We start from the raw sequence: 14,109 nt of genomic DNA on the forward strand, positions 1-14,109 counted from the left end.
ACTTAAACCAAATAGAAAGTATGTAGAAAATATATGTAAACAGTCAAACCCCCATTGATTTTGTTATAATGTTTCATCATAAGAACACAGCATTAGTCAGGTTAAAATGTTGAATTGTCGGAAATTTGCTTAAAAACTGAAAAATTCGACTCCCGTTTCATGACTGCGAAATGCGCGTTCCCGACAGCGGAAGTTGCAGACAGAGCCCGTCCGGCTGTGGTTTGGTGAACCGGTGAAAAAAGATAACCGTGGTGGAGCGGAAAAATTGCTTTTACGTGGAATAAAACAGCTATATGTATGTATCTCGAGTTCTTCTTCCCCAATATTCAAAGGTATTTATGTTAGTTTTGGATTACGCCGTTTCGACTAGAACACATTGGTAACAGCTAGCTAGCAAGCTAAATTAGCTAGCTAAGCAACGTTAGCATTTCGTAAGTACCTGATAAACAGGCCAAGATTGTTAGCTAATCCTAACAACGCAGTTCTCTTTTCTACCACAAACTATCTGAGTATTACATATGAACACAAATATAGCCATAATACCAACCTCAATGAAAAGACCAGCCAACTATCTGACTGAGGTAACGTTACCAGTTAACGAACGTTTATTATGTTAATGTTTAACTCGTTTCATGCTAACTAACTCGCAAACTTCGCTAGTAACGCTAACTATTACGCTATTTGGGTAATTAGGGTTTCCACTATTTGAAGCCCTCACATTGAACAGAACAGACATATAACAATGTCTACATGTTACCATGCTCTAAAAAAATGTATTTTCTTACTCTTCCATAGATCCCTCTATCTGCCGCTCTCGCTTAGTGACTATAACTGCCTGAACAGCGAGTGTGTGTGTGTTCCGGACCAGGGTGACTGTGTGAAGAATACACTGTGTTTGCGAGGCCCTGTAGGTGACTCCTCCAGACCCCAGAGTGAGGGTTGTGTGTGAGCCTCTCGCTCCATATGTGTGTGACAATGGGGGACATCAGTGATCTGGACAGACAGATAGAACAACTTAGGCGTTGTGAACTTATCAAGGAAAATGAAGTCAAAGCACTGTGTGCCAAGGCCAGGTAATTAAACACAAATATTACTATAACATTTCTGATACTATCTAAATCTTCATCACTAAGCCTGTCGTTTGTGTTACAGGGAGATTCTGGTAGAGGAGAGTAATGTACAGAGGGTGGATTCTCCCGTTACTGTGAGTATTTTCAGAATAGAAGACACCTTGGTTACTTCGTAGATCTGCCTAGACTGCCATTATTTGCACTTCCCAATCTGAGCCCTCGTGTTACGTGTAATGTTGGATGGCTGAATACATTAAGGGGGAATGGAAACACTAGGCTTTAGAACCCCAGTTAACTGTAAAGTCTAGTTCATACTTGGTCTACATGTTTGTAGGCAATTAGAATACGACCAGTGTCACTGGTCAAAACAACATTTGATTTATACTCAGGTGGAATGTCTGTAGACCGTCACTTTCCTTGTCGCACAGACGTGAAAAAAGTTTACTTCTCTGCGACTCGCAGTGTACGTTGATGTGGTTACCGTACTGTCACAGCAACCAGACCAAATCCTCCTTTGATGATGCTGTTCTAAAAATTCTCAGAATGACCAACTTTTATTTTGTCACACTATGGCACTAAGCTATTTTCTGTAAGCTCGCCATTACCTTGTAAATAATTAGGTTTGTTTACTTTCCTGTAATAATAGATCACAAGTAACTAAAGTTTAGATGTTGTCAGCTATACTCTGGTCATTATTTAAAGTGGCTAGACAACGAACCAAAACATTGTTTAGAAAATAGCTTTTTAGTTGCCTGGCTTGCTAGGTTGACATTTTCTGAATTCATTTTTAAACGGATGGGTTTTATTGGTGATAAAATAAAGTATGCAATTGGAGCACTGGGGTGCTGATGTCATGCAGAGGCTGTTTTGTTTATACTTTTTCATAAGTATAAAATTGGATGTCGGATGACGATAGACTGTTCATGATGTCGCTAAGACAATTCTCTACAGACATGTCGATAGACAGACTGTAAACCTGACTTAATTGTAAATCGCCAAATTGGCATTGTTGCCTCATCGGTTGGAGAGTTTTGAAATTCCTGAATTTACTGAGATCTTGCATACCTAAATGAGCTATACTTTGCTGGTGTCAAACCATTATGAAAACATGATACATATTTTGAAAGCTGAGAAACAGCCCTTTCAAATGATATGACGTAAATAAAATGGTAATCAGTCAAGAAAAAACACATGTGAAAATGTGCTATACACTTTTTTTTCCCAAACAACTGCAATTTACACTTCCTAATGAAGATAGAGAAACACTTAGCATATATTGAGTCTTCCTTGTTTTGTAAGGATTGTCTGATATCAGCATAGTAATACCTTTTAACTGTGAATGAGTTACAGCTGTTTTAAAGACCTGTGGTATTTTTGTAGAAGTTTATGGAATGTTCTGCGATCAGACACTTTCTTATTTGGATAGTATAGTAAATGCATATATGCACCAAAACATATTACAAATGTAATTTAGTCTTACATCTGATAAGGAAAGACTTATACATAACTTTATGGAAAGATTTATATTACTTAAGGGAATACATGATCTCATTCCACCCTGAAAACAAAGTGCAAGTTACATCATGCTATCATAACCATAACATTATATACAACTTTCATCTTTGGGATATTGTCATCAAAATGTTACTGGAATTACAATATATAAGAATTAAGCATATAATAACATTTTGCTTTTACAACTTAAATTTCTTCTTACAAACATTCCACAAGGCATATAGCCTAATACACAGAGTCAAAAAGGGAACAAATGAAAAGCATGCAAGAAAGGGGAAATGACAAGTGACAATCTAAGCTATTGGGTGAAGACTAGGAGTCACCTCACGAGTACCTATGTATATCTATGTATCTGTCCTGCGAGGGTGTGATTGTCCCTCAGCACTTTTTGCAGCATGTTGTCCAGTCTCTTCAGCCCCTGCCTCTCCTTGTTACTGTGGATTCAACTATTGACTGCCTGGTGCACAGGTGACATGTCTATAGTGTCGTCCTCAACACAAAGGTCTGAGAGCTGACAGTGCACCACAGTGTCATATAGAGAGTGAGTGTTAAGAAAAAAAAAAAAAATCATAGGCCCAATGGTACATAACAATAATCATTGACAGTTACCTTCCAGTCAAAAAGCTTGACAGAGGCAGCAGTAATACGTGGTGGCTCAAACTTCCTCCTGCTCGTCCATTTTCAATCTCGTCCTCATCTTCCCCAAGTAATGATGACCCTTCAGCACATAAAAAATGGAACAATGAATGGAAGGGAGTTGTACAAGTTATCAAACGGCTTGCAAGGTGACAGTTACATTTGATTGTCCAACGGTTTTGAGCAAACATGTAACATTTCATATCTGATTGTCCATAATCCTTAAATCTATTGATGCACCCGTGAGTCAATCTAACATAATACACAAATTCCCATCAAAATCATTCAGTTTAAGCTATATAATATGCAGTTTCTGTAGATATATCAGATCAAGCCTCAACTGTGCGATGTAGTAAGGAGTTGTAGTTTCCAGGCCAATATTCTACATAGTTAAGCACACTTAAACTCGTCCGGTCTGTGTGGCGCAAGACCCTGAGACTGAGAGAAGTGAGAACACAGGATGGAGAGATAGAAAGCAGTTGCTTCGCGAGCCTGAAAATACATGATCTAAGGGATTGATAGTTGGTATTCAGCATTCATAAAAGTAGGCTACGTCTTTGTTTACTTTGAAAAACTACTAAAATAGTGATTTTTGTCAGACCGCATAGGCAGCAGCTCTATATGAAATGATGACTTGGAATGAAATAATAAACATCAAATATTTTTATTAATGTAGATAAATGGTTAGTAAGCAGTAATGGGCAGTCATTACCGTCATGGGATTTTTATTAATTGTTTTATTCTGTGTTACAGCATTCAACCCACATAATGCATTTAATGTAAAAAAAAAAAACATTAAGTGATTTATTTAACTAAACTGACCTCAAAAAGAGCTAATTGCTCAGCACTAGCCAGCAAAAAAGGGGTTAAAAATGTCCAAAGAACACATATTTCCTGAGCGCATATTCTACATATGACAGACACTTCAAAACCTTATTCCTTTTGATTTAATTTTTGACTGTCTGTTTTGCCATTTATGAATGTGTTATTCAATGCGTTTTAATGGGCTATAGTAGTGAAAGCCAAATTCAATATTTTCTGATGCCTACAGGGGCCCTAAAATAAAATATCTAAATGATCCATGGTATGACCATCTTTAAACAAATCCATATGTTGTCTTAGTAGAACCTCCCTCGAAAGGTTTAGACTTCGCGATAACAAAGTTGGTGAGCTTAGAGCAAGGGGGCCTGTAACATACTTTGTTTCACAGAAACATGGCTCTCTCGGGATACTCTGTCAGAGCCGGTAAAGCCAGCAGGATTCTCAGTACATCACACAGACTGGAATAAATTTCTCTCCGGGACAGAAGGGTGTTTTTCATGATTAACGACTGGTGTAATTCTGTAAACATACAGGAACTCAAGTCCTTTTGTTCACCCGACCTAAAATACCTCTCAATTAAATGCAGACCATATTATCTCCCAAGAGAATTCTCCTTCGTCATCGCCACGGCCGTTTACATCCCACCTCAAGCCGTTACTTCGACGGCCCTCAAGGAACTTCACTGGACTTTATGCAAGCTGGAAACCACATATCCTGAGCCTGCATTTATTGTAACTGGGGATTTTAACTAAGCAGATCTGTGAACTCGGCTGTCGAAGTTCTGTCAACATATCAACTGTACTACTCACGCTGCTAAGACTCTCGACCATTGCTATTCAAATTTCCGGAATGCTTACAGGGCCCCCCCCTGTCCGCCTTTCGGCAAATCTGACCACATGTCCATCTTGCTCCCCCGTCCTATAGGCAGAAACTCAAACAGGAAGGACACATGCTTCGCACTATTCAGGAATCCACGCTTCAGGATTGTTTTGGTTACGTGGACTGGAATATGTTCCGGGCAGCTTGCGAAAATAATCAAGACCCACGCTTCAGGATTGTTTTGGTTACGTGGACTGGAATATGTTCCGGGCAGCTTGCGAAAATAATCAAGACCATACACGAATACTGTGACTGAGTTTAGGAGGAAGTGTATAGGAGATGTGGTACCCGGTGTGACTATTAAAACCTACCCTAACCAGAGACCGTGGATAGATGGTAGCATTCGCGGGATGGAAATATATATATATATATATAACGTAAGTATTGAGACAAAGTGAAGTCTCAATTCAACGGCTCAAACAATACGTTTATTGACATAGCTCAGCATTCAACACCATAGTACCCTCCAAGCTCATCATTAAGCTCGAGGCCCTGGGTCTGAACCCTGCCCTGTGCATCTGGATCCTGGACTTCCTGACAGGCCGCCCCCAGGTGGTGAAGGTAGGAAACATCACCTCTACTCTGCTGATCCTCAACTCTGCGGCCCCACAAGGGTGCATGCTCAGCCCCCTCCTGTACTCCCTGTTCACCCATGACTGCATGGCCAAGCATGCCTCCAACTCAAAGTTTGCAGACCACACCACAGTATGCTTGATTACCAATGATGACGAAACAGCCTAAGGTGAGGGCTCTGGGAGTGTGGTGCCTGAAAAACAACCTCTCACTCAACGTCAACAAAACAAAGGAGATGATCATGGACTTCAGGGGGTGCACCCTCTGCTATCTACATCGACGGGACCGCAGTGGAGAACGTGGAAGTCTTCAAGTTCCTTGGCGAACACATCACTGACAAACTGAAATGGACCACCTACACAGACAGTGTAGTGAAGAAGGTGAAACGGAGCCTCTTCAACCTCAGGAGGCTAAAGAAATTTGGCTTGTCAACTAAAACCCTCAAACTTTTGCAGATGCACAATTGAAATCATCCTGTCCGGCTGTATCACAGCCTGGTATGGCAACTGCACCGCCCACAACCGCATGGCTCTCCAGAGGGTGGTGCGGTCTTCCTGATGCCGGGGCAAGCTACCCGCTCTCCAGGACACCTACAGCACCCGATGTCACAGGATTGCCAAAAAGATCATCAAGGACAATAACCACCCAAGCCACTGCCTGTTCACCCCACTACCATCCAGAAGGGGAGGTCAGTGCAGGTGCGTCAAAGCTGAGACCGAGAGACTGAAAAACAGCTTATATCTCAAGGCCATCAGACTGTTAGCAGCCATCACTAGCACATTAGAGGCTGCTGCCTATAGGCATAGACTATAAATCACTGGCCACTTTAAGGAATGGAACACTAGTCACTTTTAATAAGGTTTACATATCTGGCATTACTCATCTCATATGTATATATTGTTTTCTATACCATTTTATGGTATCTCATTCACTTAATAATGTTTACATATCTTGTATTACTCATCTCATATGTATATGCTGTATTCTATACTATTCTACTGTATCTTAGTCGGTTCCGATCTGACCTTGCTCGTCTATATATATATATATATATATATATGTACTGCTCAAACATAAAGGGAACACTTAAACAACTAAACTACACAATGTAACTCCAAGTCAATCACACTTCTGTGAAATCAAACTGTCCACTTAGGAAGCAACACTGATTGACAAAAAATTTCACATGCTGTTATGCAAATGGAATAGATAACAGGTGGAAATTATAGGCAATTAGCAAGACACCCCCAATAAAGAAGTGGTTCTGCAGGTGGTGACCACAGACCACTTCTCAGTTCCTATGCTTCCTGGCTGATGTTTTGGTCACTTTTGAATGCTGGCGGTGCTTTCACTCTAGTGGTAGCATGAGACAGAGTCTACAACCCACACAAGTGGCTCAGGTAGTGCAGCTTATCCAGGATGGCACATCAATGCGAGCTGTGGCAAGAAGGTTTGTTGTGTCTGTCAGCGTAGTGGCCAGTGCATGGAGGCACTACCAGGAGGCAGGCCAGTACATCAGGAGATGTGGAGGAGGCCGTGGGAGTGCAGCTTGTTGTGCAGCTTGTTGTTTGCTCTTTGCATGCACATATATCACTATCATCTGCATACATTTGAGCTTCAGACCCAGTACAGACAGAAGGCAGATCATTAATGTACAGGCTGAACAGGAGGGGCCCCAGTATTGACCCTTGGGGCACGCCCACATCATAGCTACGAGTGGGCGACAGCTCATTGCTCACTCTGACACACTGAGTTCTGCCTTCAAGGTATGATTTCATCCATCTCAAGGCATCAGGGGAAAAGTTGAACTTGGACAATTTTGTGATGAGAATCTCATTGTTAACAGTATCAAAAGCCTTCCTTAGGTCCAGAAACACAGCCCCAACAGCACCCCCTTTGTCCATCTTGGACTTCACATTTTCCAGAAGAAAGCAGTTGGCCGTTTCTGTGGAGTGTTTCGCTCTGAAGCCAAACTGCGTGGAGTGTAATGCTTTATAAGTATGCCACAGACAGGAAAGTCTTTCACTAGGTAGTCTTTCAGTTTTTCAAATTCACACGTTTTGCTCAGTGTGTTCAGCTCAGCCAAATACGGGTCAAAACTGACACCCTGTTTCTGATCATGAACTTGTATCTCTCAAACGTGATGTTCTGGCATGGTACAACATACTCCTCAAATTTAGTACAGTCAATGTCAAGTTTGCCTCGTCTTGCTGAAAGCTATTGTAAATGTCCAATAACATGCAGGAAAATGGAAGCCTTCAATTTGTCATCACCCCCTGCTCCACTGGCTACTAGGTAGATATTGAATCTCTGCTTGAAATGTTTCCAACTGTCAGCTAGATTTCCTGTTAACTGTGTAGAAGGACTAAGCCTATCCATGACGGAGAACAGGAACAGTGTCAATTTCTCTTCAGTATGTTGCTCATCAACTTGCTCGTCAACAGATTCCAATGCAGCCTCGCTCTCGCTACTGTCGCTCTTGCAAGCTAGCATCTTCAACTACTCATGTCACTTCACTTGTGGTAGAATGTTCAATTTTCATCATGGAAATTTGCAGAGTACTGCTTTCTTTTCTCTTTGTCTCGTCATAGCGACTACCGATTCGACACCATGTTATGTTTGTTCCTTGTATAATGACAAACCAGGGCGTAGGTTTAACGACTTTTAATGAACATGTACTTAAGCTAAACTCCTTGTTTAGCCATGCAACTCATTCTTCAACCCCCCCCGTAGTCTAAATGTTATTAACACATAACGCAGGTAGTATCATATGAAATGGCACTATGGTGTTCTACAATGTTGGTATCCATAAGTATCATGATGTTTTGGTACCGTATACCATGCAGTATACCATACCAGTATACCATGCAGCACTTCTTCATATTTAACTTAATCATTAGCCAGTTCGTGTTAGCTAGGTCTAGCTCATACCTAATGACAAATGCTCTTCAAAGGGTCAATAGGAGTATTTTAGTTTGTAGTTATCAATGAAAATATTTACATAAAGACAAGTTGAGCTCAATCAAGTAGGCTGGTTAGCTAGTTATTAACTACTTTGCCTCATTTTGGCTGATTTTTGTCTACTCGGCTTGTCAATTTCATTTCACCGACTCATCAACTGAAAAAATACTCTAAAGTGTACATGTCATTACATCAAAATTAATTGTATACATGTCATTACATCACAATTAATTGTATACAGTTTCATTCCTTAATATTGTTGTCCAGATCACAATCCAGTAGAGGTGAGGAAATTCCCAGTGGCAGCATTCACTTGCAGTCTCTGTGCCAAAACTCACAATCTGCTCCCTCCTACCAATGCAATGACACATCGGCGCTACCATGGCAATTCAAGATAGCGCTACCCTTACCTCTAATAAACGTTGTTGAAGGTCAAAATACAAAAAATATAGATTTTTCTATGTTACAAGCACATGTTTAGTATTGGTGGATTAAATACATTTTTGCTCAGCTTTACTTCCTGAATTGTTTCCCTTTAATTCCCTACAATTCTCCTTTTCTATCACAGGTGTGTGGGGATATCCATGGACAGTTTTATGACCTGAAGGAGTTGTTTAGAGTAAGTTGTCTGCATTTCATCTGTATGATTTCTGAGTGCTGCTCTGTGCGGTGTGTGTACAGTTCCAAACTCAACATATGCACCATTTGTCTTCATAATGCCATAAACTCTATGTAATTTACATACATGTCATATTCTACTGTTCCCTTTTTGCTGTGTCATTATTTAACACTTCAATTGCGTGTGTGCAAGGTTGGCGGTGATGTTCCGGAGACAAATTATCTCTTCATGGGTGACTTTGTGGATCGAGGCTTCTACAGTGTGGAGACGTTCCTGCTGCTGCTAGCACTCAAGGTACTCGAGAGAAGCCAAATCAAAGCTATTCAATTATTTTTATTCTTCTGACTCTCTTTTACCGCCTCTGTAGTAGTGTTTCTAATGCTATGCGAGGTGGGCGTTAATTCAATTTAAACTTATGTAAATTCAGGAAATGCAATAAATATTGTGTTCTTCTTCATTGTACTGTGCAACGTGTGCCCTTTGTGTCTAGCCCTGTGTCTAACCTAAGCTCTCTATAGGTCAAAGTTGGACCTACCACCCCTCTCATTTGCTTTTTAGCCAGTAGGGTCCCTCTGAAGGACCCATTCTAACACGTAACTTAACCCCTCCTCCTCCCACAGGTGCGGTATCCAGACAGGATCACTCTGATCCGAGGGAACCATGAGTCACGGCAGATCACACAGGTCTACGGCTTCTATGACGAGTGCCTCCGCAAGTACGGCTCGGTCACTGTTTGGAGATACTGCACCGAGATCTTTGATTACCTATCCCTCTCTGCCATCATCGACGGCAAGGTGCGCTCCCCGGCCCCTTCAGTCATATTTCTCTGCTTCTCTCTGATTGTTATTTGTGCCATCTTACCAACTCCTATGGTCATGCCAAGTAGGGACGTGACAATGAACATATGAGTTGACAATTCAGAACAAATAGATCTGGGACCAGGCTAGATTGTTATGGTTAGATGGCTAGTCTCACTAAATAGCTAGCTCTCACTGAAACAGCATGACTCGCTACAATCTCCCCTCTTTATATCTTTCCTGCTAGCTCTAGTAATTGTAATTGTTAACTATGTAATTAATGCAAGTAACGATCGCAATTGCACTCATCGGTTCAAACATGTTTTGCTGCTGTATGAGGAAGAATGTTTTTAAAGAAACCTGTTTCTGGAGTTGGATTGTGTAAGGCCTTCACTAGACTGAACAACAATATAAACACAACATGCAACAATTTTAAATATTTTACGGAGTTATAGTTCATATAAGAAAGTCAGTCAATTGAAATAAATAAATTAAGCCCTAATCTATGGATTTCAGATGATTGGGAATACATATATGCATATGTTGCTCACAGATACCCTGGAAAAATCAAATTGCCTCATGCAGTGCAACACCTCCTTCACATAGAGTTGATCAGGCTGTTGATTGTGGTGAAATGTTGTCTGACTCTTCAATGGCTATGTGAAGTTGCTGGATATTGCCAGGAACTGGAACACGCTGTCATACATGTTGATCCAGAGCATCCCGCAGATGCTCAATGGGTGCCATCTCTGAGTGTGCAGACCATGGAAGAACTGGGATATTTTCAGCTTCCAGGAATTGTGTACAGGTCCTTGCGACATGGGGCTGTGCAATTTCAGGTGATGACTGTGGATGAATGGCACAGCAATGGGCCTCTGTGCATTCAAATTGCCTTTGATTAAACAAAATGCTATTGTGTTCGTTGTCCATAGCTTATGCCTGCCTATACCATAACCCTACCGCCACCATGGGGCACTCTGTTCAAAATGTTGACGTCGGCAAACTGCTCGCCACACGACGCCATACATGGGGTCGGCGGTTTTGAGGCCTGTTAGATGTATTGCCAAATTCTCTAGATGTTGATGTCTTATGGGAGAGAAATTAACATTCAATTCTCTGGCAGCTGCTCTGGTGGACATTCCTGCAGTCAGCATGCCAATTGCACAGTCCCTCAACTTGACAACTGTGGGATTGTGTTGTGACACAACTGCACATTTTAGGGTGGCCTTTTATCATCCCCACCACAAGGTGCACCTGTCTAATGATCATGCGGTTTAATCGGCTTCTTAATCCGTCCACCTGAAAGGTGTGGCGCATCATCTTGGCAAAGGAGAAGTGCTCACTAAAGTTGTGCACAAAACTTGAGAGAAATAAGCTTTTTGTGCGTATGAAAAATGTCATGGGTCTTTTATTTCAGCTCAGGAAACATGGGACCAACCCTTTACATGTTGTGTTTATATTTTCTCTTTGTGTAGATATTCTGTGTGCACGGCGGCCTTTCTCCATCTATTCAAACTCTGGACCAAATCAGAACTATCGACAGGAAGCAGGAAGTGCCTCACGACGGCCCCATGTGTGACCTGCTGTGGTCTGACCCAGAAGGTAAGATACTGGTACTGTCCAGAAACAACCCCCTAAATAAACTTGTGCCCCAAAAACGTGTTGCTGTAAGCAAGATGGTGAAGATTCCTCCAAGTCATCCTGTCACACATTGTAGCATCTATGCCCCAACAAAAAGGAATGAGATGACTCCAGTAGCAACCAGAATGTCTCTCTGCTTCTCACTCTCCCAGACACCACAGGGTGGGGTGTGAGCCCTAGGGGGGCGGGCTACCTGTTTGGCAGTGACGTGGTGGCCCAGTTCAACGCAGCCAACGACATCCACATGATCTGCAGGGCCCACCAGCTGGTCATGGAGGGATACAAGTGGCACTTCAATGAGACCGTACTCACTGTGTGGTCTGCTCCCAACTACTGCTACAGGTCTGTGTCCTGTCCATCTTTTTCTTGCCTGCTTGTCTCGTTTTCTTCTCCCGTCCTATATATTCTGTATTTGAACTGCTGAGTTTATTGCCAAACTCTGCTGTGTATGCATGTGCTTTGTTAGCTTATAACAATGTTTAGGTCGCAATAGCAACCACCTCTCTCTCCTGCCCCCTTCTGTCTCTCTCTCTCTCTGTGACAAACAGATGTGGTAATGTGGCGGCCATCTTGGAGCTGGATGAGCACCTGCAGAGGGAGTTCATCATATTTGAAGCCGCTCCGCAGGAGACCAGGGGCATTCCCTCCAAAAAGCCAGTGGCAGACTACTTCCTGTGACCTTTCACCCTGGAGGGAATATGGCGCCTTTGGTCGCGTTCCCCTGCTTAGGCGTTGCGTGCATCAACCAATGGTTACGTGCCACGTCATCGACTGTCGTCGATTGCTATAACTTGATGCGTCGTTTGCTATAACTTGATGTGGTTAGCTGATACTTAAAATACCTATCCAGGGGTTGTAAGATCTGGCATGTGTCAGCAATGCCTGGGCAGAGGAACGCGCCCTTTATGTTAGGATGGATTCTGGTGTCTTGAATCTCTTCAGTTCTGTTTCAAACTGACCCTTAGACCAGGGGTAGACAACCCTGTTCCTGGAGTGCCGCAGGTACTGTACAATTGTCTCAAAGAGCCACACTGAGCTACTAAGCTTATTGTTCAGTGATTGCCTAAATTCAACACACTTGGTCTTCCAGGTCAGTATAATCAAAAACAGGAAGTGTCTGCCGCACTCCAAGACCAGGGTTGTAAACCCCACTCTAGACACTTCTTGATTCCCCACTGGAGAAATGAAAGGGCTGTGTCGGTGTGAGCAATATGGCAGAAACTCTACTTAGCCCTCTATCCACCTACCCTATCAGAGGATAAGGTGGAGCTATTACCATACTGCTGATACTGTCCAGACCTTGGTCGGAAGATCATGAAGTATTTAGTTGTGACCGCTTTGGGTCCGTTTGAAACTGTGCCCATGACGGTTGTTATTTCAGCTCTATAAAATGGCCATCACGGAGTTCTCCTTTTTCTTCCTCCCCTCCTATTAACTTCTCTTATCCCCTCTTGCTGCCATTGAGTTGTTTGGTATTTGCCATTCCCCCTAATCTTGTAGTATTTTTACATTTGAAAATGGGAACATTGTCCTACAGATGGCGGGATACTTGAAAGGAGATGAGAATATTTTAATCTGCAGATATAGGAAATTAACCCCATTTCTGGGTTGAATTTTCCATATGCATAATTTCTTACACATTTTTCTTTTCTTAGATTTTTGTATAACTGTTGTGTAAAGGATGAACTGCAAAAATGATTTTTGCTCCAGTTTGCTATTTCAGTTTACTGTTTGCTTGTGTTTTGTCTCCAACTCAGTTTTCAAAAACATTGTTCTCAATGCTACTCAGCATGCACCTACACTCAAACAAAAATAAAGTAACTGGTTAAATGGGATCACTACACACAACTGTTTATTTTTTTCTCTCTACCCTGTTGATGCCTATTGATCCACAAATCTCTGTAGGGTTCACTGTTGACTTTTGATATTGTGAAAATAAAATCTTTTTGTATCAATCTCCTTTATCTGCTGGAGGTTTCAAGTTCTGTTTATTTAGCCAGTTGATGCATGGATTGAAGAAGATAACTGTTTTTGACCTACTTCAATTATGTATCCAGACATGATATACTGTTGGGTGTTGTTCCCAACCAAACTCCTAATAGCAATATTACAGAATGCATGAAATGAGTAAGTGTGGTGATTTGTAGATTACATTTTAGCACACTTGTCCAGCGTGACTGCTGTGTATTTCCACATATATGTTTATATATTTAAATATGTGGAAATTCAGAGTAAAACATTCAGAGAGAGCTAATGAGCAGATGGGCTCCTGCATTTTCAGCATGTTTTTACAGACAGATGGATTAAGAGCTAGATAGTTTTTTTTTCTGCAAGGACATATACAGGATTCTACCCTCCACAACAACCTTCAAATCAAAACTCCAGACCTGCAACCTAATTTTGGACAGAATTGCCTGGAAGGATTCCTACTACCAAAGATTATTTCCTAGGTATATACAACGAATGCGCTGGCAAACCAACTACCAGCAAAATAAACACAAGAAACCTGAAAACACCATCTAACCTGGAACTGAGTAATGTTTAGTCTGAAGTTACTTTTAAAGCCAAGAAGAAAAATAAATATTAATGATATATT

The 14,109-nt window shown here is 41.6% G+C and overlaps 1 protein-coding gene across 3 annotated transcripts; it reads left to right on the top strand.

Moving 5' to 3' along the window:
- Positions 1–174: 174 nt before the first annotated feature.
- On the top strand, positions 175–13,477 carry LOC135555992 (serine/threonine-protein phosphatase 4 catalytic subunit B). Of its 3 annotated transcripts, none has more exons than XM_064988841.1 (9): positions 175–332; positions 796–1,073; positions 1,153–1,204; positions 9,025–9,075; positions 9,268–9,369; positions 9,696–9,869; positions 11,348–11,474; positions 11,666–11,855; positions 12,062–13,477. In XM_064988841.1, exons 2-9 carry the CDS (start codon positions 964–966, stop codon positions 12,189–12,191), a joined length of 936 nt encoding a protein of 311 aa, XP_064844913.1. In that variant the 5' UTR covers positions 175–332; positions 796–963; the 3' UTR covers positions 12,192–13,477. The 3 variants fall into 3 exon arrangements, with proteins under 3 accessions (XP_064844913.1, XP_064844912.1, XP_064844914.1); XM_064988840.1 differs by having other exon boundaries at positions 175–295; XM_064988842.1 differs by lacking the exon at positions 175–332 and adding an exon at positions 339–581.
- Positions 13,478–14,109: the final 632 nt, after the last annotated feature.

This window comes from Oncorhynchus masou, chromosome 15, assembly GCF_036934945.1.
Source record: "Oncorhynchus masou masou isolate Uvic2021 chromosome 15, UVic_Omas_1.1, whole genome shotgun sequence".
NCBI classification, from domain to species: Eukaryota; Metazoa; Chordata; class Actinopteri; order Salmoniformes; family Salmonidae; genus Oncorhynchus; species Oncorhynchus masou.

Bases quoted from the DNA above. Each gene is read 5' to 3' on its own strand.
- LOC135555992 (XM_064988841.1), top strand. From the start codon at position 964: ATGTGTGTGACAATGGGGGACATCAGTGATCTGGACAGACAGATAGAA. The intron at 1,074-1,152 runs GTAATTAAACAC...TTTGTGTTACAG, and splicing joins GCACTGTGTGCCAAGGCCAG to GGAGATTCTGGTAGAGGAGA. The intron at 1,205-9,024 runs GTGAGTATTTTC...TTTCTATCACAG, and splicing joins GGGTGGATTCTCCCGTTACT to GTGTGTGGGGATATCCATGG.